Raw genomic sequence first — 25,828 nt, forward strand, 5'->3', positions numbered from 1 at the left:
GGTTGTTTAATATCCCATCAAGTGTGATTTTATAATGTCTACAATTGAAATAAAATAACACTGACGAAATAAAACATCACTAATTGAGTTTATGTTAGAGGAGTCTATAATGATTTATATGTTGATTTATATCATTTGGTGTTAGTATCACGCCACTGAGCGACCTTAGCATAGGCGAGTTTAATTAAGTTACATATTCTATTATATTAAGAGCTTGATTTCTACTACGCTATAGTTAAAGAGGGATCTTATTATGAGAAACTATTATTGGGAAGAAAAATTTTTGTAGAGAGATTCCACAATGGATGCTTGATTGTTTCAACTAATTTGTGTGATTGTTTAATACTGTAATTAGATTCCATAATGAATGTTTGATTCTTACAAGATTGACAACATATTATGATTATGATTATTGGACAATGATGTATTATGATTATTGTGTGATTGCAGCATATTACATATGAGGGCAAAACTTTGGTTCAACTGGCTGAGGAAAGTGCTAGCAATCAGGTTTAGTACATGCCTGAATAATCTCACTATTTTAGTATTTTATCTGCTGCTTCAGTTTATCTACTCAGTGTTTAGTGGAATGATTGCCATTAGTTTTATCTGATAGATCATTATTGTTTATGGCTCAAACTAGCCATGCCATAAGTTTGCTATGTTAATTTTTTTAGCATGTGACCAATAATGTCAAATGGCGGTGCCATGTCGGATTTTAATTTGCGCTAACCAATTAAAATGACAATTTTTTTTTGTAAATGGGAAAATGGAACTTCGGTCACTTGACCCCAACCCAAACCCAGCCAAAAATGGGTATGAAACCTTAAAACTGTATGAAACTCTGCATCATGCATTCCTACCTTTCAATTACATTTTTTAATCATGTGTTTTGTGTCATTATTTTCTTTCTAACTCATTATTTTCTTTCTAACTAGGTATATTGTTATTATCTTGGCTTAGACATCTAAGTTGATTTTCTTATTGTATCGTATTTAGGGGAGGCAACAACTGAAGGTTTTAGGTATGGGCTATAGGGAGAATCATGCTTGGGTATGGGGCTTATACTTGATCAAGTCCTAGCTGACAGTATAAGAGTAGGAGTTGTGGAATGATCTTCATTCAGTATTGCAGGGTGTTCACTTGGTTCAGCTGTGGTGTGATCTTCGTTCTGTATTACAGGGTGTTCACTTGGTTCAATTGTGGTGTAATCTTCGTTCAGGAATGATCTTCGTTCAGTATTGCAGGGATGTTGAATCAAGCTTTTAGGGTGTTATACTTTGATTTCTTCATTTAGTTCAATGTCAAAAACTAATGTTTGTACTCAAATGAAAGTTATTGATATTCTGGTAAAAGATGTGAATTTTTGTTATTCTGATTTTTTTTATAAATTCATCATTTTAGCGGGGGTTATAACCCCCTGTAGGTTGTTTTAAACTGTCACAATTAGCGATAAAAATGAAACAACAAATAACATTCACGATGGTTTGAACCGTCGCAATCTATACAGAAAACAAAAATTCATGACGGTTTGTACCGTCGCAATCAATAATGAAAATAAAAAACAAACAAAAATTCATGACGGTTGGTAACCGTCGCAATATTCAGTTTATGTCAGTTCCCTACCGTCGTGAATGAGAATGATGGTTGGTGTGACGGTTTTGACAATCGTCGCGAAACAGCCTGGGACGCACGTTTCTGCGACGGTACAACAACCGTCGTAGTTAGTAATTTGCAGCGCTTTTATCCATCGTAATCCGCCAAAATAACCGTCGCAATCTGCCAATTTTCTTGTAGTGAAACATTCAAGGGGACTACTATGAATAATGGATGTTTGCCTCCCTATAATTTCATTTATTATTTGTAATAATTCATATTGATCAATAACGAGACAGTTCTTTCACAAAGAATATTGTACTCTTTTTTCTTTACTAAAATTTTTCTCACTAGTTTTTTTGCTTGTAAAATTTGAATGAGGCATATTTTTAATGGACATCCAAGAGGAGTATTTTAAATGAGGGGATTCCATATTAATTTTCTATTTATTACGCATATACTATAAATATGACTCATATTGTATTCACGCTGATAATAGCATAATACAATACACTATATCCTTCTATTTAGTTTCATAACATTATTAATATAGTAGTTAGAGAAGAAGAGTTTTTTTTTATTAAAGTCGTAAATAAGAGTATCCCAAAATAAAAAGAATAGTGCTACTTTTTACGGAATAATTTGAAGAAGAAAAACAAGAATGTACATATAATTATTTTAAAAAACAATCATTTAATTTAGGGTACAAAAGAGCAAAGATCCATTTTGGTCCCTCACAAAAAATTATAGAACTCAAATTAATCCCTGACGAAAAAAGACCCGATTTAATCTCTTACAAATTTTAACCGGATCATATTAGTCCTTTCGTACATATTTTTTTAAAATCGGAAAACCTTTTAGGCACATCATATGCTTTGGTCACTAGGCTAATGTACATTAATGATAAATTATACCCATAATTTACAGTAATATTAAATTTTTTTAATTTAAAATAAAAAATAAAAAATTTATAAGATAAAATGATAGTCATTTTAGAACTACATTAAATATTTAAAAAGTAAAATTTAATGTGACAGTTCAATCATGATTTAAAAAGTAAGAAAAAAATTGATTTGAAAAAAATATAATTTTAGATTTTGTAATTTTTGTGAAGAATCAATATGAATTTTCATTCTTTAATTTATGAAAAATTAATTTTTTTAATAAGAATTAGGTAACAAAAGTGATAATAAATACATTTCTTATTATTTTCAGTCGTAAGGATTTTCCAAATAAAAAAATGATAATGAAGACGGAAAAAGTAATTTTTAGTACGGGAGGTAGTAGTAATAAGATTTGTCTAGAATCTAGAGTTTTATCTATTATTAATATATAAAAGCAAAAGTACCTGGAAATTCCACTTAAAACCCTCTGATAAAAGTACTAAAACTTTTCTTATTCCATGGGTAGAAAAGACTTTTAGCAAAATAACTCAATATTATTGATTTGGCATTTATTATTGTTGATGTGTCGCTCTCTTATTTTTTGTTGGTATTTTATATTTTATTTATTTACCCAAATATACACATTCCAAAACATTAATAGTCCTATTAAATGTTAATGTTGAATACATAGATTCATTCCATAATTTGGAACAATAGGTTTTAAGGTCTTTGAAAACCTAAAACCCTCCACTACCGAAAATTACAATTACTCTTGGCTTTCCAGATACCTATACGTTTTTTAGGTTATATATCTTCTGAATCAATGGAATTCCACTCTTTACTTTATCTTTTTCAGGTTCTTATTTCTTCTACATATCTGTTTTGCAATAGGTACGATTTTAACTTGCATATCTGTTTTGTGTCATTTTTATTTCGATTTTAATTTTCCAAATCAAGTGAAATCTGTTTTGTTCTTGCAGCCTTTTAAGTATTGCCATGGCTCGCCAAATTGATTCTGTGAAGGACATCAATGAGTCGAAGGATTTCTGGAAGATAGCAATTAGGTGTAAGCATATATGGTTTGTAACACTTTTATTGGTTTAACAGTTCAGAAGTGGTGATTCTCTGATTGGGCTCAACACTCTTATTGTTCCGTGCGCCTGTTCACTATGATTTCACTGCGTTACCTTATTTTATGAATTTTATCTTTTTTGATTGGGCTTTTCAATTAATATTTATGCAATTCTTTATCATCTATTAGATGCATTCAAACTGCTATTTCATTGATTCAGTAATATTTATGCAATTTATTATCAATTGATTTATCAAACTGACTTTTCATGTGTGCACACTATGTGTTTGTTGAAATGTTGCAGGGAATTTCCAAAATAAACTATATATTATTGTCCAACTATTCGGCCGGTAATAATCTAAAATCACCCATATATACTGAATATTTCTTTGCAGAAGAATTTCCAAGTAGTGTTGATAGTTGGAAAAACATAAAGCGGAAGAAGAATCTTGGTAGCTATTGATGAAGAATATGAGAGCATTTACGCTCTAACATGGAGTTTGAAGAAGATTGCACAGGAAATTAATTTATATAGTTGATTGTGATTAATCCGTTGTAAACTCTCTTAATTAATTAATTAATTAATTAATTTGTGTAATATGTATATGTGTGTTTTATTTCAGGATGTCTTTTCTCATCTGATGTTACGGCAACGAAGGAGAAGTATAGCCAACAAGTTGTTGAGTTTGTTTTGGAGCAAGGAGTTAATCTGTACGACGTGCAAAATGTAAGTAAGGTATATTAATAAATTATGGTTAACTAATTATGGTTATTTTTTTGTTGGCGTTAGTTATACACATATTTGAATTATAAAATTAATTCGGTTGATTTTGGATATTGATTAATGGTAGGGCTTTTATGGGAAGTGTGAGCAACCACTATGCACAGAATGTGAAGTGTCCTGTTTTGATTGTTAAGAAGCCAAAATCAACTGATGAAGGAGATAAATAATAATATTTAATGATATCTTATTCTTGCTTTTTTTTCTCATGTAAATATATAAATACTTTGTGACATGTAGAATTGGGATATGATGTTTGTGTATGTTGATTCTAAAGGGTGAAAATATATATATTTGTGGTTTTATTAGAATGATGAAATATTAATTTTGATGGAATGATTCTATACTATTTGACTGCTTTTAGGAGGTTCGGAATTGTAGTTGCAACAAGTTTGATAGCAAGGGTATAGATGTTTACTATGAATTCAATGTAGAAGATTTTGATATAAATTATTTTCCTCTTTTGTAATAATTCTTATTTTTTTTAACATAAATCAAGATTTTTCATTTAGTAAGGATGCTGATAAATAGCTAATGTGTAAATTATCTTAATAATAGTAATTTTTTATCCTGTAATTCTATTTTTTAACATAAGCAACTTTTTTTAATTATTATAAAAATATATGTACTAATTTTTAGATAACCGAAATTAAACATTGCTTTTATAACTATTTTGAATTTTTAAAATAATATAAAATATATTAATTATACTATTTACTATTATTTAATTCAATTCAATATGATATATCTGTTAGAAAATATGTTAAAATAATTTTTTAAGTATTAAAGAATAAAATGAATGTTTTTAATTGGAGAAAATTCATTTCCTTTAAGAATTTATCTTAATTTGTAATAATAACATTTATTTGTCATTGATTATATATTAAAATATATGAGACATAAAATTCTATATACGAGAAAAACTTTTATATACGAGAAATTTCCGAATAATTTAATAATAAACTTTATTTTTATATACGAGAAATTTTTGAATAATTTAATAATAAACTTTATTTTAAATATGAGAAAAAATAAATTGTTGATCTAATTTTTTTATAAATAATGTTATTTAAATATACATGAAAAAGTTTGTTGTTGATCGATTATAAACTGTTATTGTTATTTTCGATCAATCTAAAATAATATAATCCTAATTTAATATGTCCCAATCAAATATTTTAGTATACAACAAAAAGTATAATATATATCTTAATGAATCCAAAGATTTACTTTATTCCTTAATTAACCAGAATATGGTAACTAAAATTTTAAAATTATTTAAGTGTTTAATTTTGTTTATATACTTTAGTATCTACTTAAATTAGAATGAATGATGACACATTATATTTAATTTTTTGTTGCAATTTAGTTATAAATATAATATGTAATTTTTATTTATTTGATTTTTATCAAATTATATCTAATGATTTAGTTTTGCAAAATTGTTTTTTTTTAACATAGTGTTAATAAGCAGATATTAGTTTAACGATTTAAATTTTAATTGGTAAAATAAAAATTGATAAATATATTTTCAAAAATAAATTACAAATATTTTTTAATTAGTAAAATAAAAATTGATAAATATATTTTCACTGATAAATTACAAATATTTTTATAAACGGGAAAAAGTAAAAATTTACTATTGATAAATATTTTTATAAACGAAAAAAGTCTACTATTTATACAATTGATTTAATAAAAGAGAATAACTTACATATTTTTTATAAACGGGAAAAAAAGTTTGTTGCTGATACAAATATTTTTATAAACGGGCATATGTTACAAATATTTTTATAAACGAAAAAAGTTTATTGTTGATACAATTATTTTTATAAACGGAAATAAATTACAAGTAATTTTATAAATGGGAAAATTCTACTATTAATACAATTTTATTTATAAACGGGAATAAGTTACAAATATTTTTATAATCGTGAAAAAGTATATTGGTGATACAATTATTTTTATAAACGGGAACAAGTTACAAATATTTTTATAAACAAAAAAAATCTACTAATTATTTTTATAACCGGGAATAAGTTAAAAATATTTTTATAAACTGAAAAAGTCTAATGTTGATACAATTATTTTTATAAAGGCATAAGCGGGTTCTAAGTGTTTATATTGGATCAAATAAGTATATTGTTGTTACAAATATTTAACAGTACTACTTGCATCACTGCATAAAGGTTGTTACATGTTATTAGTTTATATTTGTAATTATGTGACTGTTTATAATCTCTAAACCAAATTTCAAAACTGACAAATGAGATATTATAACATGTAATAATAACCCAGACGGAACCCGTGCGATAGCACGGGTATCTTACTAGTTACTCATATACCAAAAAGTCGCACTTGTCAACTAAATGAAACCCGCATGGTATCCGTTGATTTTACATCGCACGGCTCAAACTGTTTGACGAATTGATGCAAATTGCAGATAAAAGTCGGCATCATAATCTTCTTACAAGAAAACGAAAGCCAAGGTAAGACTCCACATTTTTCTTCTCTTCTTCTCTCGCTCTCTCAACTCGTGCTTTTCAGAAAACGTGCTTATGCTTCTCTCGTTTACTCATTCTATTCAGCTATGGTTTCACTTCACTCGTGATCTAAGAAATCAAGCTCTGTGCTACAAACTAGGTAACTAATTCAATTAGTTTTCAGTTTCATTCAATTTCAGCACAGAGATTCCAGTTTTGCCCTAATTTTTGGAGGTTAAATCTCTAGTGAAAAAACTGCTTTCGAATTAGGTGATTTTCTTACATGATTAATACTGGATGTGGAAATTAAGCTAGTTCAGTGAACCGTGTGACTTTATGATGGCAAAGAGTAGGGTCCCTGGAGGTTATTTTGGTAATAATCCTATTAATACAGTTGGTGAATCCGAGGGGTCGGGAACATCGGGACAAATAGACACTGAAATTACCGTTTCCGAAGACTCCGGTGCCGCGGCGAGGAAGTCGATTAGTTTGAATTCAAGCCGCCGCGGTGCTTTTGGTGCTTCCGTCCATGTTGTTCCCTTGTCGAAATTGTCATCGATTGAAAGAAAAGGTCTGGCGCAACGCCTGAGATCCGAGCTTGAACATGTTCGCCAGCTTCAGAAGAGAATCGAGCTACAGAGATCGAATGGCGTTACGCTGTCGTCTTCTAGTGATATTCTTAGTTGTAGTAATGGAAATACCAATACCAGGGATCATCGAGTGGAAAACTCGAGGAAAAAATCGAAACAGTTGGGTAAGAGTAATAAGCCTCGCGGATGGAATCGGGGCTCGTCTGGAAAATTTGAGACTCCGTTGAAGACTTGTTTGCCAAGTACTACTGCGAATTCTTTGTTAATGAAAGATTGTGAGTCACTGTTGAAACGGCTAATGAGTCATCAGTATGGTTGGGTTTTCAACACCCCTGTGGATGCGGCGAAGTTGAACCTTCCTGATTATTTCACTATCATTAAGCATCCGATGGACCTGGGAACAATAAAAAGCAAGATCGATACAGGAGCGTACTCAGATCCTTTGGAATTTGCCGGTGATGTGAGGCTTACTTTTTCGAATGCAATGACCTATAATCCACCTGGGAATGATGTCCATATCATGGCGGATACCCTCCGTAAATATTTTGAAATGAGATGGAAAACGATAGAGAAGAAACTGTCTAAAACGGATGATCTTCCATTGCCTACAAAGCCAGTTCCTAGTCATGATGTGAAAACTACTAGAGCAATGCCTCCTTCCAAAAAGAGGAAAATTGTCTCTTTGCCCCCTCAACCTGAAGTTATTGCACCTACTAAAGAGGTTATGTCGGATCAAGAGAAGCACAATCTAGGTCAACAATTGGAGTCTTTGCTTGGAGAAATACCTGTTCATATCATTGATTTCTTGAAAGAACATAGTTCAAATGGAAGAGAGTGTGGAGAGGAGGAGATTGAGATTGATATTGACGTTCTCAGCGATGATACACTATTCACATTACGCAAGCTTCTAGATGACTTTTTGCATGAGAAGCAAAATAACAAAGAAAATGTTCAAGTGTGTGAAATAGAGGTGCATCCCTACTACCTAACCCTTTCATAAATCTATGTTATTATCACATTTTATTGTATTGCCCTAATCCTCCCTCGCCGTAATGAAATTTTTTCTTATAATAATACATATACTATTTGACTTCTCGTAATCTATATTTTCTGCTGCAGGTGTTGAATGATTCTGGACCTAGCAATTCCTCATTGCAACCATTTAAAGGTAGTCTTTTGAGTTTGTGTGTCTGCATGTGTGGATGCAGTTTTTTTTTTTATCTTTTTCAAACATTGTTCTACTACGTATAGGCAATGATATGGCTGATGAAGAAGTGGACATCGGTGGGAACGAGCCCCCTGTTTCAAGCTATCCTCATGTGAAGGTTGAAAAAGACAATTGTGGAAATGAACCCCCTGTTTCAAGCGATCCTAATGTGAAAGTTGAAAATGAGCCCCCTGTTTCAAGCAATCCTGATATGGAGGTTGAAAAGGACATTGATGCAGGCGAGCCCCTTATTTCAAACCATCCTGATGTGAAGGTTGAAAAGGATACAACTTGCAGAGAGAACAAATGTCCAAGTCCAGGCCATTCCAATGGTACTTCTTGTATTCTGTAACCGTGGTTATCCATGTTTTTGAAGATTTCATCATTAGGATATATTTGAGACTTGATTTAGGGAGGTATATTATTTTTAATTAAACTCCCCCTTAATAGAGCTCTGGAAACTCAGAAAAGTAGAGAAAATTTGCCATCTGAAAAACACTTTGGCATTACCATTCCGAGTGAATACACATTGATACAAGTATTTATAGGATCATAAAAGCAGGGAGCAGTTATTGCAGTTGTAACTGAACTAAGCTACAATCTTACACATCTTAGAGGATTCAATATCATCTCTTTTTTCTTTGCATATCTTTTGAACTTAAACCGAAATGACCCAAATTCATCTCGCACGAGCAAATAAAGAAGCATCTAAACACAAAGCACATACCATGATGTTGATTATACCACTTGCAAAAAGAACAAAACACGAATCTATTTATTACTCTAATGTGTACATTGCAGATTCAGACTCAAGTAGTTCTTCTGATAGTGATAGTGAATCTGATGATGCTAAAGCAAGTCCAGCAAATGGAGCAAAGGCACAGTTTTGTTTATTCAGTGAATGTTATTTCCTTACATAATTATTTTGCATTATAAAAATCTGATTCATTTGGATTCATATTCAGGTACCAGAAATTATGGGTTCAGAAGCTCGATTGGAGGATAAGATCAGAGCTGCTGATACTCTTGAAAGAAATCGTGAGTGATGTATCTTTGTTTGTCATTTTTAGCTGCATAAAGGTTGTTCTGTATGGTCTGCAGTTTGAAAAGTGAAACTAACAAAAGAGTCCTTCGTCGGAAAGCATAAGAGAAAGAAAAGTATGTGTATATATAAGGCTGTGGGTTTGTTGTCCAAGTGTCATGACATTTTAAATTAACACACTCAATTGAACTAAATAATAAATGGGTTTTAATGTTGCACATAATGGGTTAACTCACTAAATTTCAACAGGTATTAGAGCTAGGTCCAGTAGTACAGTAAAAAAACTAAAATTTGAAGGGCCTTTTTAGACTCAGCAACAAAAAAAGAAAAGGTACAAGTAGCCACACGGCTCAACACTGTTCAGGACAAACCTGGAGGAAAAAAGAGAGACTATTATTAAAGTCACAAACGGGTAAAAAAAAAGAGACCTGTTTGAACTTGAAGGAGGGTTTTGGAAAGTTAACACAAGAGTCCCACATTGGAAAGTGTAGGAGAAAGGAGAGTGTTATATATAAGGTCGTGGATATGTTTTCCAATTATCAGGACATTTTGAATTAACATACAGTTGAAACTAAATTATAAATAGGCTTTGACTATTACACAAAATGGACCTGGTCACTTAATGTCAAGTGCAACTAAAACTCTAATCTTCTTTCCAATGGTTTGTCTCATGTTTGTGTGGTACTTCTATGGTTTGTGCTATTATTTATTTACATCACAGGAGTGGTAAAATTGCTTTTGTTGAACTGATACTTTTGAAGATCTATTTGATGGTTTACGTTGTTAAAACAGAAAATTATAGAAATTTGTTGCTGTAGATTCTCATTAATATAAAAGTTTTTTTTTGAAATATTTGAGAATTATCTTTAGGGAAATATTTGATAGCTTTAAAGGAGATTGTGTAATTAGGTGAACTATTTGAGGAAATCGCTTCAATGCAGAAGGGCCATGTTAATTGATGATAACATTATACTCACTTCAACATAACTACTTAGTTTGAGAATCACTTAGGTGACACTTGGAAGAACTTATTTAAAGCTTATGTAGGCTTATTGCATGATTTGAGCACTTATATAAGTGGTTGGAAGAGATTGTACATATAGCTTTTGAAACATCCATTAACTGTTTTAATAAACTTGATTGAATAAAGATTCCAAGATAGCTTTGGAAACAACTTTTGTAGAATGAGATACAGGTTGGGTTGCTTCCGGTTAGGGTATTTTGGGGTCTAAACCAATCAAATTTAACCGGTTTGGGTTGGTTCGTATTTGTGAATGATACACAACTTGAATCAAACCAGCCCAATCTCATTCTTGTTGGGTCAGGTAACTTGGTTTAATAATAAAACAACAGTAGGCTTACTGCTTTAAAAAAGAAGAAGTAATTATACTTACCTGCAGAAAGGAACCCAAAATGAAAGAGTAAAATTTTCAGTTCAGGTAAAAAAAGCCATATATTACTATCTAAATCAAAATTATGTTAGAGAAATGGGTATCATTGAGCACATGGCAGGGGTTCCAGTCAGTTGATTTTTTGAGATTGCAGCGTAAGTTCTCTGCTTGCCACTGGCAGGGGTTCCAATCCAGCGGAGAGATATCGGTTGTGGCCACTGCTCAGGTGGTGGCGGGGTGTGAAGGAGGGAGTAATGTCTTGTGCCCTAGTCGGCCTTAGAGAAGTGGGGAAAGATGGAGAGAATATGAAAAGGAAACTAGGAAAGGAACATAACTAAGTATATGCACATGCTGTGAAAATTCCCTTCTTTTGGATCGATTTTCTGAGGTTTGAATTTTCCAACCCAATTACCTCGGGTTAGCCTATTTCAAAACCAAATCGAACTACCCTTGATTTTTCAATTGGTTCTATTCGGGTTGTGGGGAACCATGATCCGTGTCCACCCCTATTTTCCCTTTGTCTCCTCTTCAACTCCCAAATTATATTTTTACAGTGAAAACAATTTAAATAAATGTTAATACAAATAACTTATTGAACTTAAGGCCATATGACACAAATTTGCATATGGTAAGTATTTATGCAATAAGCGATTAGTTAAATTACAAAAAAACTTGTTTGCTAGACAGTAGACACCCTTTATTGTGAATAAATGCTTTTGTTGTTATTGTTGTTGTTGTTGATGCTATGCTGGTTACATTGTTTAAGGAGATAATGCTGTATTCTTATCTCTTGTCTCATGTTCCTTTCTTTTCTCTTTTTGCTGAATTCCTACTACTAGTAGAGTTTGTGGTTTCTTTCCTTTTTAATATAGTAATAGTATATATGAGCTTTATTTTCATATAACAATGACTTATGTGAAACCTTCTATATTTTTTCATTTATTAATCTTGCTTAAAACTTGCATGTCTGTGTGTATTGTTCGTTAGCCATGTCTTTAATATCATGATTAAATTTCTTGACCTTAGATTCTTATCCTTTATTTCTTACAGAATCTGTCAGTGGCTTAGATCAAGTTGAGGATAATTCTCAGGATCAGCGGAGTCCTTCTGACTCTGATTGCCAGCAAGATGGTATGTGTGTGTGGACCATGTAAGATTTTATTGTTATGCTAGATGACTTCAAACAAATTATCTTATAAATGTTACAGGGGACAGCGGTCCTTCTGAGAGGCAGGTCTCCCCTGATAAACTTTATCGAGTTGCAATATTGAAGAATCGATTTGTTGATACTATCTTGAAAGCTCGAGAAAAGACGCTCACACAAGTAAGTAATATCTCATATTTGAGAAATGTGAAACTTACTCTGCTAGCATCATACTTCTGATTGTTGTATGGAATTTGAATATGATTTGCTTCAATAAAATTTGGCTGAGGTCAGGGAGAAAAGGGTGATCCTGAGAAGTTGCGGCTGGAAAGGGAGAAAATGGAGATGGAGCAAAGGAAAGGTGAGTGAGCTTTTGTACTTGTGTGTTATTATAAAGGGTGATGTGTCCATGCTAATTGTTCAACTTACTTAAGTGCTAACTAATCTATCTTGTTGACCCAACTGTTTGTTGACAGAAAAGGCAAGGCTCCAAGCAGAAGCAAAGGCTGCTGAAGATGCTCGAAAGCAGGCAGAAGCGGAATCTGCTGCTGAAGCCAGACGAAAGGTAGAGCTTGACAGGGAAGCTGCACGACAAGCTTTGACACAGGTAAATGAGTAGTGTCTATCTAGCTGAAATATCTAAGTGCTTACATGTTTGTTCTGCATTTCATTGGAGCATATACTGGTCTCTATGCAGATGGAAAAGACTGTTGAAATCAATGAGAATTCTCGTTTTCTCGAAGATTTGGAAAGGCTTAGAGCTGTACCTGCGGAGCAATTACCAAGTTGTGTACATGAGACAAGTCCCGATCACTCTCAGGATGGGTTGGGCAGTTTCAAGTTTGGTAGTAGTAATCCCTTGGAACAACTAGGGTTATATATGAAAGTTGATGATGAAGAGGAGGAGGGAGAGCCACCGGCTGTTCCAAATCCTGTAAATGATGTCGAAGAGGGTGAGATTGGTTAGGCTATTCACATTTTGTATCATGAATATGGAGCAAAGTATAATTATATCTATCCCACAAAAATATCCTCATGCATTTTAGTTCATGTGATGCATTAATCCATTGTAAATGAGTAGAAGGGATGTGCATTCAGCTTCTAGAAGGACAATATTAACTCAGTTCTGGTCTGTCAACATCAAACTTCTTGTTCTGTAATACTAGTTAGTGGCTTAAGTTGTACAAAAGATAGCGGTGTTCTCCTGGAAACTATGAGCATTGAAGGAGCCACCATCTTTCTGGTTACTGGGTGTTGTATTTCTGTATGGCTATTTCTGTAGATGCTAGAATTTTAGTTTAAGTTCTTAATCGGGTTCATTATCAGGATTAAGACATTGTACTACGCATTATATTATACTTCAAAGCACTTACATTTAAATACTTAACTATATTCTAATTGTAGATTCCACTCAACTAGTACTTGACGTATGCTTCCGCACGGGTAAATTTATTCTTATCTTAGATCATTCGATAAGGTTTTGTTGGTAATATATAATTGTTATTATAAAATCACTAATACCTGAAAATATTTAAAAATAAATATGTAGTAAATTACCAACATGATAAATCCAATATGACCAATATAAATATTCACAAATATCACTAATAACTATAAATATTTACAAAAAATTTATGAATATTTAATGATAAAATAAAAAATTAAACATGATCACTTTAACAAAATAGTTATAAATTTGTTAGAATTTTAAACTATTGAACTCATTTGAATTTTTAATTTTAAAATATTTATAATTTTTTTATCTATTGAATTTTAACTTCTTTCTAACACTTCACAAGTTATAAATTTGTTAGAACTTTGAACTATTGAACTCATTTGAATTTAATTTTAAAATATTTATAATTTTTTTATCTATTGGATTTTAACTTCTTTCTAACACTTCATAAGATTTTTTAAATTTGCTTGTAAATATATATTACATAGAGAATAAATTCTATCTAATGAATTATATTAAAACATATAAGTGAATAGAGATCCGTGAGATCTATATTTCTTGCAATATGCAAGCCAAGAATGAGGTTAGACAAAGTTGCATTGGGAAGGTAATAGAAAGGTAAAATATTATATTATTTGATTGAAAAGTTGGAACATAAAGAGTAGAAAGGAATAGAAAGGGAAGTCATTTGAATTTCAGCGGATATCGTGCAAGGAAATAAAGAAATTCAGTTAGGCCATCCACGTGGCAATCCGTGGAACCAGAAGGGCAATGTTAGTATTTCCAGAACATTTTATTTTCTTATATGATAGATACACATATCATCACACGCAATTCAAATAACGACAAGACACGGTTGATTCAACTTCATAATAAAAACATATTTATTTTTAATTCATCACAAGGTATCATTATCTCATCATAAAACAAATACTAGGAAATTATGTCCTATAACTTATTTTACTCCATTAGGGTATGAATTATTGTATTAGCTATCCTATACTTCGAACAGCGCGTCAAACGGAGTCCGAAAACTCAAGTTACGGCTTTTACAAAAATTCTGATGTTTTATAAGATGCACATTTACCCCTACATTTGAGAGAATTCTCGTTTATCTCCTGTTGTAATTGTAACGCCCGGAAAAATAAGTATATGCTTAATTTGGACGTTTGTGACGTTTATTGGAATTTTACCGTTTTTGGAGTCGTTTCAGTCGGTATTAGTTCGGGATGGCGGACTAATATTTAATTGAAGGTTTTCATATTTTTGGTACTAGAAATATTATTAAGGTAATATTCGGCGTTTTAGGGTTTTTCTGAGCAATTGAGTTTGGACCGTAAAGTGAGATATTTTGTGTGTGAATAGTAAGTAGTGGGGGGAGATAGAAAAGAGATAAGAGAGAATAGAAAGAGAGAAAAACCAGAAAGAAGAGAGAAAGAAAAGGAAGAGGAATAGAAGAAGAGCAAAGATGGAGAGAAAGTGAAGAAGGGTTTTTTGAAGAAGATGAAGAATCAAACCAAGGTAAGGGGGTGAATCTAATTTATCTTGAATGTATGACTCTTATAGTCTTGTTCTTGTTCTTGTTCTTCTTCTTCTTGTTCAATTTCCATAAATTTCTTGTGTGGTCTTTGTTTGATCTATGTTTGTTTGAGTATAATTGTATGATGATTAAATGATATCCTTGTTGTGTTATGATGATTGATCATGCTTTCTTTTCCATTTCCATGGCTTGATTGAGTTTGAAGAAAATGTTAGGTTTTGAGAAAGATTGATGAATCAACCATGAAAAGTTTGATGTTAGGTTGTTTTAATGGTATGTATGTGTTGTATTGATGTTATAATGATGTATAGGTGTTAGAGAAATGTTTATAAGGGTTTAGTTAGTGGAAATGGTGATTTTAGGGTTTATATGAAGCTTAGGTCGACCTACACAGAGGTTTGCGTCGACCTGTGCAGCCTAAAAGGCAAAAATCTGGGTTTTCTGATGAATGCGTCGACCTATTGGGTCAGCGTGCGCATACCCGAGGGTGGCAGGAGTTCAATGCGTCGACCTATGATTTCCATGCGTTGACCTACAGCTTTTTTTTCCATTTTTGGCAGATTTTGTAACGATCGTAACTCTTGAACCGTAACTCCGATTTTGTCGCCGTTCGAAGCGTTGGAAAGCCAACGCAATGAAATATACTATGATATAATAAAATGATTCATAGGATGTAGTCTCCTATTATTTTTATTAGGATCAAGTGATGAAATGTGTAGTATGTTCAATTATCCAAACTTTGAAACCTTGTAACTTTTTATCCGTAACTCCGTTTTATACGCCGTTCGAAGCGTTAGGAAGCTAGTTAGATGTTCTATATGATGTTATAGGCTTGGTTAACTTGTGATTTATTGGTTGTAATTGTTGTTGATGAAAACACATAATTGTTTATATGCGCGATATGATTGGTAGATAATCATAGTGCTTGGTTGCAATTGTTGTTGATGTGTGGATTAACATGAAATCATGTTCGTATGTGTTATGTATTAATGAATGTTCATTCTTGATATGTGACGATGTTTGGTTGTTTGTTGTTAACATGATGTGTGGCCTTATGGCAAGTAATTGTTGTTATGAGAATGATGTATTATCATTGTTGAATTGTTGTTATTACAACTTGTTGATGATGTATTGATGAAGTTGTGGGCCGATGGCCAATATTAATTTGATGTGATGCAATTATGCGATCATTTATGCCAATGTGGCCGGTATGTTTTGACGGTGAATGTGTGTTGTGTGCTTATTAATGCCTGTGTGGTAATTATGGTGTGATATAATTGATAACGATGTTATTAATTGGTGATGTATCCTTTTGGATTGAATATAAACGGTGTAACGTGAGTATGTGACCGTGTTATATTGTTGATGATGTTGTTGTCATATAATAGAGTCATATATTTGCACAGCATAACATTTCAATACGTTAATGGCGAAATGCTATTAACAGGTGGCCTGAATTGGCAATTATTACCAGTGGGAGCTTAATGCTCGGTAAAAAGGTGTATTTTCCCGAGTGGCAAGAGGTCATCAGTGGGGGCGAAATGCTCGATGACGGTTAGTCATAGCTTACTGCTCGACAAAGGTGTATTTTCCTGAGGGAAAGAAGTCCTAGCATAATGCTCGACAAGGTGTATTTGTCATAATGACAAGGAGGAGTTTACTCTGGATTTGGTACCACATGCATATGCATAGTCGAGTCTCATTCATCATTGTCTGTCCTTATAATTTATGTTATCATTCATGTGTCACATTACTTATATATCGATTGTGGTTAGATGAGTGGATTACCTTGTTGTATGATTCTTGATGATACTTGTTGGCATTACTATATTTGTCATGCTTTTCATTATGAATTATATTCTCACCCTTCTGCTGATTTGATGCTTGAGTGGCATCCTGCAGATTAGCCGCTTTGGGAGTCCTTTGGAAGAGGTAGTTCTCCAATTGGTCTTGTCGGTTGCTCTGATACGTAACACCGGGGAGTCGGGAGTCTGTTGTTATTTATTTGTATATGACTCTTTTGAACATGTATATGTGATGATGTGCTGATGTGTATTGTAAACACTTTATTTTGGAAAACTCCTCTTTGAGAGTGAGAGCTATACGTACATTTTTATGTTCATATCTTCCGTGTGTTATGTATCGTTTTACAGGCAGGTGTTGTATGATTTTGGCATCGTTGATGGCCGTTTGTTTTCTAGGTGTTTCTTGATTACTTGGTGTAACATCCTAATTGTGTTGTATGAAATTTTAATACTCTGATATTTTCTTGCCTAAATGCTTTGGGTAGAATTGGGGTGTTACATTAGTGGTATCAGAGCAGGTCGGTCTGTCCGGCCAGTGTTGTTTAATGTTGTTTAATTCCTCAGTACGTGATAAGTGTGTGGAGCACTGTCAGTACTTGTTGTGCCTCTAGTCGGTTGCATGCAGGAGTGGTTTGAAGTTAGTGGGGGAGAAGATATGCTTCTCGGATATGTTTCAATTGCAAGATGTTAGTATGCTACTGAGGGCAGGAGTACTAGTGTTGTTGGAATCTGTTGTTTTCTGAAGTGAAGGCGACTTGGACTTAAGACTTTGGTTGTTAATCAAGTTGGAGTGTCACGGAGTAGATTTTGGTTATTTCTAAGGAATGGAATTTAGAGAGTTGTGATGCTCTAACGCTACTGATGGACTGTGAAGTTGTTGTTTGAGTAGCCTTGTGTGAGGTGTCGTTGTTGGATCAGTGATTAAGGAAAGTATTGTGGTAGACTTTGTTGGAGGAGTTGTTGACGTTGTTAGAAGTGTTTTGGTACGTAGCTACCGGACGTCGGTGTTAGCTAGTTCAGATGATCTTGAGAGATTTGTGAATTATGGAATCATAGTGCTTCTGTGCTATGAGCAAAAGTTGGAAAAGAATATTATTAATGTTGGTACTGATAGTTTATACTCTATTATGATTGTCAGCTACCTATTGACAAATTGAGGACTTGATCACCCTTAATCTCTTGTTGATAGTAGACGGGATCGTATTGGACGTGATAGGCTTATCTGGCTAGTTTGATAATATTGGAAGTGAATGAGTCGGTGCAAGGTAGTACGACGTTGTTTATGTTGTCGACGACTTTGGATGTTCTTGAGAAAGAGCGGTTGTGGGAATTGCGGATAGTTGCGCATTTGTATAAGTGTTTCTTGAAGGTTTAAGTGATTCATCGTCGAAAAGGGGAATTCCGTCTTGGAGTTCTGTTTTGACAGATTTAGTTCCTAGAACTGTTGTTGTGTCGAGGGTTCCGTATCGGATGCCAACTTCTGAGTTGAAAGAGTTGAGGAGTCAACTTAAGGATTTTCTTGAGAAGAGGTTTGTTCGTTCGAGTGTGTCGCCGTAGGGTGCACGTGTTTTGTTGGTTAAGAAGGAAGGTTCTATGAGGCCTTGTGTCGATTTTAGACAATTGAGAAAATTGACAATTAAGGAAAGGTATGCACTTTCGAGGATTGATATTTTGATGGATCAAGTTGGTTTGAGCTTGTTTGTTTTGCAAGTTTGACTTAAAGTATGGGTATCATCAGTGTGAAGATGATCGTGCTAAGTATTTGAGAATTGTTTTGTCCGTGTTGGGAAGAAGAAATTGTTTGCTAAGTTTCCTTGTGTGAATTTTTGGTTGAGTAAAGTGAATGTTCGAGGGTTTAAGAGGAGGTTGACTATCACTCCTATTTTGATTTTGCCGGATCTGTTAGAACTGTTTGTTGTGTTTTGGGATGTTTCTTTGTTGGGTTTGCAAGAAGTTCTAATGCAGAAAGGGGTAAGTGGTGGTTTATGCCTTTATGCGAGTTAAGATTTTTGAAAGGATTTATCTGTCACAAGATTTAGAGTTGGCAGTTGTTATTTCTGTTTGGGAAATTTGAAGGCACTAATTATTCGGATCGAGATTTCTGTGTGTAAGTGACTACAAGAGTTTGAAGTATTCGTTTAATCAGAATGAGTTGAATATGAGAAACCATTGCATACGTCTATGTCGATGATTCGAGTATTGTGATTGTTGAAACAGTTGTGAGATTCGATTTTGGTTTGTAAAGCGACTTCTTCAGGTGTTGAGCTTTATACGTGAAAGCTTACTTATGGTATTCTTGATGAGATTAGAAAAGGTCAGAAATCGGATTTGAATGGGTTAATAAGATGACATTGATTAGTCAAAGATGAAGATAGTGATCTTCGGATTGATAAGAACAATGTCATGGGATGTCATGATCAAGTTTGTATTCCTAATGTTCGGATTTGAAAAGAGGACTTTGGATGAGGTGCGTCGTAGAGATTTGAGTATTCATCCTGATGCTACTAAGATGTATCAAGATTTGAGAAGGTCATTTTTAGTGGCAAGGTAATGTTTGGATTGAGATTCGAGGTTTATTTATGAAATTTTGAGAAGGTTCGCAAAGTGCTTTAGGTACGAAGTTGCGCTGAGTTTGGCGTCTCATCCTCAAACAGATGGTCAGACTGAGAGGATGATTTGGTCACTTAAAGATCTATGAGGGCTTGTGTTGTGAAACAAGGATGTGTTTGGATTAGCTTTTTGTCTTTGATCGGATGATACAAGGACGTTTGTCTGGTGTGCAAGCTGACACAGCAGATTAAGAGGTTGAGTATGTTAAGAGAGAACAATGAGTTTCTGGTGAAAACTAGAAAGGGCTGGAAGTTGGATATGAAGTTGGTAAATCTGTTTGTTGGGGGAAATCAGAGTGCACATCGGAAGCGTGAAATGACGCGGTTCGTATGTGTGTGTATGAATTGTTAGAGTTCAAATTTTGGACAGTGGACGTGGTAGGAATGATAAGACCACCAGATGTTTTGGTTACATGTTTGACTGCTATGTCTTGCATGGTTGTTTGGATGTTGTGCGACCAGGATGTTGGTATTCTAGTTTTGTTGAGGCTGTTCAGAAGTTGTATATGTCGTGGAACTTTATGTCCTTATCTAGGATGGCGTCTCGTTTCCATGGTGATGGTTCGAGTGCATGTAGCTAATTCCTTTGATGGGGGATTAGGGGTGTTTTGGTTGACAAGTGTGTTGTGTGGGCATTGCATCTTGTTCTTGTTGTCGGTGTTTTGGTTATTTCTTGTGTTTTGGTGTTAGTCGATGAGTGCATTGTATGGGAATTGCATCTCGTTGTCGTTGTTGTGTTTTGGTTGTTTCTCTTTTAGCTAGGGTGATTCGTTGTTGGTGATGATTGTGTCGTTGCTTTCGTGGCGTGATAGTTGGTTAGTCGGAGGCGAGAGCGTATTCAGGTTTGTTTGCGTTTGGGATATTTCCGAGGACGGAAATCTTCTAAGTGGGGGAGAGTTGTAACGCCCGGAAAAATAAGTATATGCTTAATTTGGACGTTTGTGACGTTTATTGGAATTTTACCGTTTTTGGAGTCGTTTCAGTCGGTATTAGTTCGGGATGGCGGACTAATATTTAATTGAAGGTTTTCATATTTTTGGTACTAGAAATATTATTAAGGTAATATTCGGCGTTTTGGGGTTTTTCTGAGCAATTGAGTTTGGACCGTAAAGTGAGATATTTTGTGTGTGAATAGTAAGTAGTGGGGGGAGATAGAAAAGAGATAAGAGAGAATAGAAAGAGAGAAAAACCAGAAAGAAGAGAGAAAGAAAAGGAAGAGGAATAGAAGAAGAGCAAAGATGGAGAGAAAGTGAAGAAGGGGTTTTTGGAGAAGATGAAGAATCAAACCAAGGTAAGGGGGTGAATCTAGTTTATCTTGAATGTATGACTCTTATAGTCTTGTTCTTGTTCTTGTTCTTCTTCTTCTTGTTCAATTTCCATAACTTTCTTGTGTGGTCTTTGTTTGATCTATGTTTGTTTGAGTATGATTGTATGATGATTAAATGATATCCTTGTTGTGTTATGATGATTGATCATGCTTTCTTTTCCATTTCCATGGCTTGATTGAGTTTGAAGAAAATGTTAGGTTTTGAGAAAGATTGATGAATCAACCATGAAAAGTTTGATGTTAGGTTGTTTTAATGGTATGTATGTGTTGTATTGATGTTATAATTATGTATAGGTGTTAGAGAAATGTTTATAAGGGTTTAGTTAGTGGAAATGGTGATTTTAGGGTTTCTACGAAGCTTAGGTCGACCTACACAGAGGTTTGCGTCGACCTGTGCAGCCTAAAAGGCAAAAATCTGGGTTTTCTGATGAATGCGTCGACCTATTGGGTCAGCGTGCGCATACCCGAGGGTGGCAGGAGTTCAATGCGTCGACCTATGATTTCCATGCGTCGACCTACAACTTTTTTTTTCCATTTTTGGCAGATTTTGTAACGATCGTAACTCTTGAACCGTAACTCCGATTTTGTCGCCGTTCAAAGCGTTGGAAAGCTAACGCAATGAACTATACTATGATCTAATAAAATGATTCATAGGATGTAGTCTCCTATTATTTTTATTAGGATCAAGTGATGAAATGTGTAGTATGTTCAATTATCCAAACTTTGAAACCTTGTAACTTTTTATCCGTAACTCCATTTTATACGCCGTTCGAAGCGTTAGGAAGCTAGTTAGATGTTCTATATGATGTTATAGGCTTGGTTAACTTGTGATTGATTGGTTGTAATTGTTGTTGATGAAAACACATAATTGTTTATATGCGCGATATGATTGGTAGATAATCATAGTGCTTGGTTGCAATTGTTGTTGATGTGTGGATTAACATGAAATCATGTTCGTATGTCTTATGTATTAATGAATGTTCATTCTTGATATGTGAAGATGTTTGGTTGTTTGTTGTTAACATGATGTGTGGCCTTATGGCAAGTAATTGTTGTTATGAGAATGATGTATTATCATTGTTGAATTGTTGTTATTACAACTTGTTGATGATGTATTGATGAAGTTGTGGGCCGATGGCCAATATTAATTTGATGTGATGCAATTATGCGATCATTTATGCCAATGTGGCCAGTATGTTTTGACGGTGAATGTGTGTTGTGTGCTTACTAATGCCTGTGTGGTAATTATGGTGTGATATAATTGATAACGATGTTATTAATTGGTGATGTATCCTTTTGGATAGAATATAAACGGTGTAACGTGAGTATGTGACCGTGTTATATTGTTGATGATGTTGTTGTCATATAATAGAGTCATATATTTGCACAGCATAACATTTCAATACGTTAATGGCGGAATGCTATTAACAGGTGGCCTGAATTGGCAATTATTACCAGTGGGAGCTTAATGCTCGGTAAAAAGGTGTATTTGCCCGAGTGGCAAGAGGTCATCAGTGGGGGCGAAATGCTCGATGACGGTTAGTCGTAGCTTACTGCTCGACAAAGGTGTATTTTCCTGAGGGAAAGAAGTCCTAGCATAATGCTCGGCAAGGTGTATTTGTCATAATGACAAGGAGGAGTTTACTCCGGATTTGGTACCACATGCATATGCATAGTCGAGTCTCATTCATCATTGTCTGTCCTTATAATTTATGTTATCATTCATGTGTCGCATTACTTATATATCGATTGTGGTTAGATGAGTGGATTACCTTATTGTATGATTCTTGATGATACTTGTTGGCATTACTATATTTGTCATGCTTTTCATTATGAATTATATTCTCACCCTTCTACTGATTTGATGCTTGAGTGGCATCCTGCAGATTAGCCGCTTTGGGAGTCCTTTGGAAGAGGTAGTTCTCCAATCGGTCTTGTCGGTTGCTCTGATACGTAACACCGGGGAGTCGGGAGTCTGTTGTTATTTATTTGTATATGACTCTTTTGAACATGTATATGTGATGATGTGCTGATGTGTATTGTAAACACTTTATTTTGGAAAACTCCTCTTTGAGATTGAGAGCTATACGTACATTTTTATGTTCATATCTTCCGTGTGCTATGTATCGTTTTATAGGCAGGTGTTGTATGATTTTGGCATCGTTGATGGCCGTTTGTTTTCTAGGTGTTTCTTGGTTACTTGGTGTAACATCCTAATTGTGTTGTATGAAATTTTAATACTCTGATATTTTCTTGCCTAAATGCTTTGGGTAGAATTGGGGTGTTACAGTAATTGCAATCATGGAATGACTTAAACTTGCCAGGGCTTTATTATCTTACAATGTCAATGAGATAATAATAGGACAATCAATATCAATTCCATACAACATCATTACATTATCAAACTAGTAAGAGACCCGTGCTGCCGCACGAGTATTCGAATATTTGATGTAGTTTATTTTGAATAATATGCGTAAATGTCACTCTAAGCAATTTTATTAATGATTATGTAAATTATTTATACATGGAAAAAAATCAATTTTATTAATGTTTATTAATGATTATATAAATTAATATAAGGACTCTATTGATAGTGACCCGTGAAATAAATAAATTATTAATTTGATTCAAATTTAAGCTTAAATGCACTTTTGAAGAGTGACACAAAAGGATAACACTGTTAGAAACATACACAAATGGAAGAGAGACATTTACACTGTTATTGAAATAATTATTTCAGAAGTATTTATGCAGGGAGAAGGACCTGCAGTACTTCATAACAAAGTGAAACCTATGACAATATTTCTATCATTATATCATCCTAAGAGTGCTCACGTATATTTTTCCCTTCAACAATCTGCCTCTATTATCACTACCCATGCTAGCCAACCAATCACATAATCGATCCTAATTGGACAAAATATTGATACTACTCAACTTGTTTGCTTTCAGTAACAGGAAGATAGACACCTTCAGCTGCCAACCAGATATTGTCAGCGCGCTTTTCACAAACACCACAAACCTAGTTAAATACAATAAATGGCCATCAATAATGATAATTCACTTCCAATATTATACTTGCATAAAAAATAAAATATCAGGATCACTATTAAAAAAAAACTATGGTAGATGATATCATTATCGACATCATTATTAGTAATGCACGCCAAAAACACAAAAAACTAACATTTAAGTGCCTAACAACAAATGACAACTAAAAGCAGCAAGTCAAGTATCCAAAATTTTCTAGGGTATATGACATCGTCTGGACATCGCTGCTGATCTGCAATTCAATAAAATATTTGCGAAAGACCAAAGGAAATTTTAAGATTCCAGGTAATTACTCACCTCCTGCTGTCCACCTGCAATCCGATTCTATTTCTTATCATGACTATGTAGATAGCCTGAAGTGTCAACATGCTGAAGCCGAATCTTTTGATCCTGCTTCCAAGTCTTTCCACTTCCTTCTATAAAAAGCCTAACAAAAATAAAACCAATATAAGCACTTTCTAGAATATAGTGATCTAGTTATATTATTGTCCATGAAAAACCAAGTTACCTCCAATAGTCCCTAGTGTCAGAATCATTTTCTCCACCAAAGCAGCTGACCTATTTTCAACTCAAAAATATAAGACAAGTTTGAAGAAATACTGAAACACTAAAATGGTTGAAAAGAATGCAAAGAAATCAGAGTGGAAAAATGCATAGGACCTCTAGGTTTTATAATTGGTCTGATACCACATATAAAGCACCAAATTAGCAAGAGCTGGAGAATAAATTATGGGTTGATTATGCGGCAAAAGATGCATAAAGCTGATAGTCGTCATTGTTTAGGTTAATGAGTATATGCAATGTAAACACAAGTAAATACAAGAGTTGTTTTATGGTAGATAGACTTTCAAAACTCAATTCTAGGACTGTTACATGACATGCATGGAAATAAGTTTGGAACATTAACATGTCTACAATGAACGTAAGACAGATGAGATTAAAATAACCCGTCAGTTGGTCAGTTCAAATGGTTGGAACATAACCCACCAATTCACGGGTTGGTTCAACCTGATTTGAAATGCATTCTAATCAAACCCGCCAATTCATGTAACTAATATACCCCATTAAAGAGTGACACAAAAGGATAACACTGTTAGAAACATACACAAATGGAAGAGAGAAATTTACACTGTTATTGAAATAATTATTTACCTTGACAAGAAACTCGTCGACTGAAAGCCACAAATCCATTTTTAACAATGCAATCAGAGCAGGGGCAGCAGCTGAACCAAATTCAAGGGTAGAAGTGATGAATTCATAAACCTATGAAACTGAAGCTCAAAAAAGTTATTAGTAAAGTTTATAGAAAAATAAAATTACATTAGCTTTTTTACATATCTATTAAAATCACAAAATAAAATACTATCTATTGGTAAGCAATACACTGCGTATCAGTGCAAACTATCGGTGCAAACTCAACAGGACATATATTAGTTATATACTAACCTATAATTTAAGAAACAATGGCACTTAAAGAACACATAAAATAATCACCATAAGGCTGCACAACAATAGAAACATGAACACCTTCCTCTGCTTCGAACACAAAATTGGCCTGAAAGATCAATCAAACAATAATGTCATTAGCACCACGGAAAATTATGCTTCCAAAAGCTTTACATTGAAATCACTCTTCAATAAAAAGTTAGTGTATAATAATAACAAAATTTGTATACAATAGTTGGTCAGGTAAAGGTTGACCAAGCCAATTGCCTAGCTAGTATTTTCGGATAATCAGCAACATCCCACGAGAGGAAAGCGGTAGGGAATCTTAGACAATGGGCGAAAGCCTGATCCAACAATAAGGGCATGTAAAGCTCATGATGTTTGTTGACATCGTGAAGAGTAAT

At 33.7% G+C, this 25,828-nt stretch overlaps 1 protein-coding gene and 1 pseudogene across 1 annotated transcript; one reads left to right on the plus strand and one right to left on the minus strand.

The window, feature by feature from the left end:
• Nucleotides 1-6,800: 6,800 nt before the first annotated feature.
• LOC131609066 (transcription factor GTE11-like) lies at nucleotides 6,801-13,605 on the plus strand. The gene is made up of 10 exons (XM_058880704.1): nucleotides 6,801-8,376; nucleotides 8,526-8,574; nucleotides 8,658-8,945; nucleotides 9,415-9,491; nucleotides 9,579-9,651; nucleotides 12,097-12,177; nucleotides 12,255-12,370; nucleotides 12,485-12,551; nucleotides 12,667-12,797; nucleotides 12,888-13,605. Exons 1-10 carry the CDS (start codon nucleotides 7,153-7,155, stop codon nucleotides 13,155-13,157), a joined length of 2,376 nt encoding a protein of 791 aa, XP_058736687.1. The 5' UTR covers nucleotides 6,801-7,152; the 3' UTR covers nucleotides 13,158-13,605.
• Nucleotides 13,606-23,673: 10,068 nt separating this feature from the next.
• On the minus strand, nucleotides 23,674-25,250 carry LOC131611399 (stromal cell-derived factor 2-like protein; annotated as a pseudogene).
• Between the last annotated feature and the right edge of the window lie 578 nt (nucleotides 25,251-25,828).

Source organism: Vicia villosa, linkage group LG6 (assembly GCF_029867415.1).
Source record: "Vicia villosa cultivar HV-30 ecotype Madison, WI linkage group LG6, Vvil1.0, whole genome shotgun sequence".
NCBI lineage: Eukaryota > Viridiplantae > Streptophyta > Magnoliopsida > Fabales > Fabaceae > Vicia > Vicia villosa.

Bases quoted from the DNA above. Each gene is read 5' to 3' on its own strand.
- LOC131609066 (XM_058880704.1), top strand. From the start codon at position 7,153: ATGATGGCAAAGAGTAGGGTCCCTGGAGGTTATTTTGGTAATAATCCT. The intron at 9,652-12,096 runs GTGAGTGATGTA...TATTTCTTACAG, and splicing joins TGATACTCTTGAAAGAAATC to AATCTGTCAGTGGCTTAGAT. The intron at 12,552-12,666 runs GTGAGTGAGCTT...GTTTGTTGACAG, and splicing joins GGAGATGGAGCAAAGGAAAG to AAAAGGCAAGGCTCCAAGCA.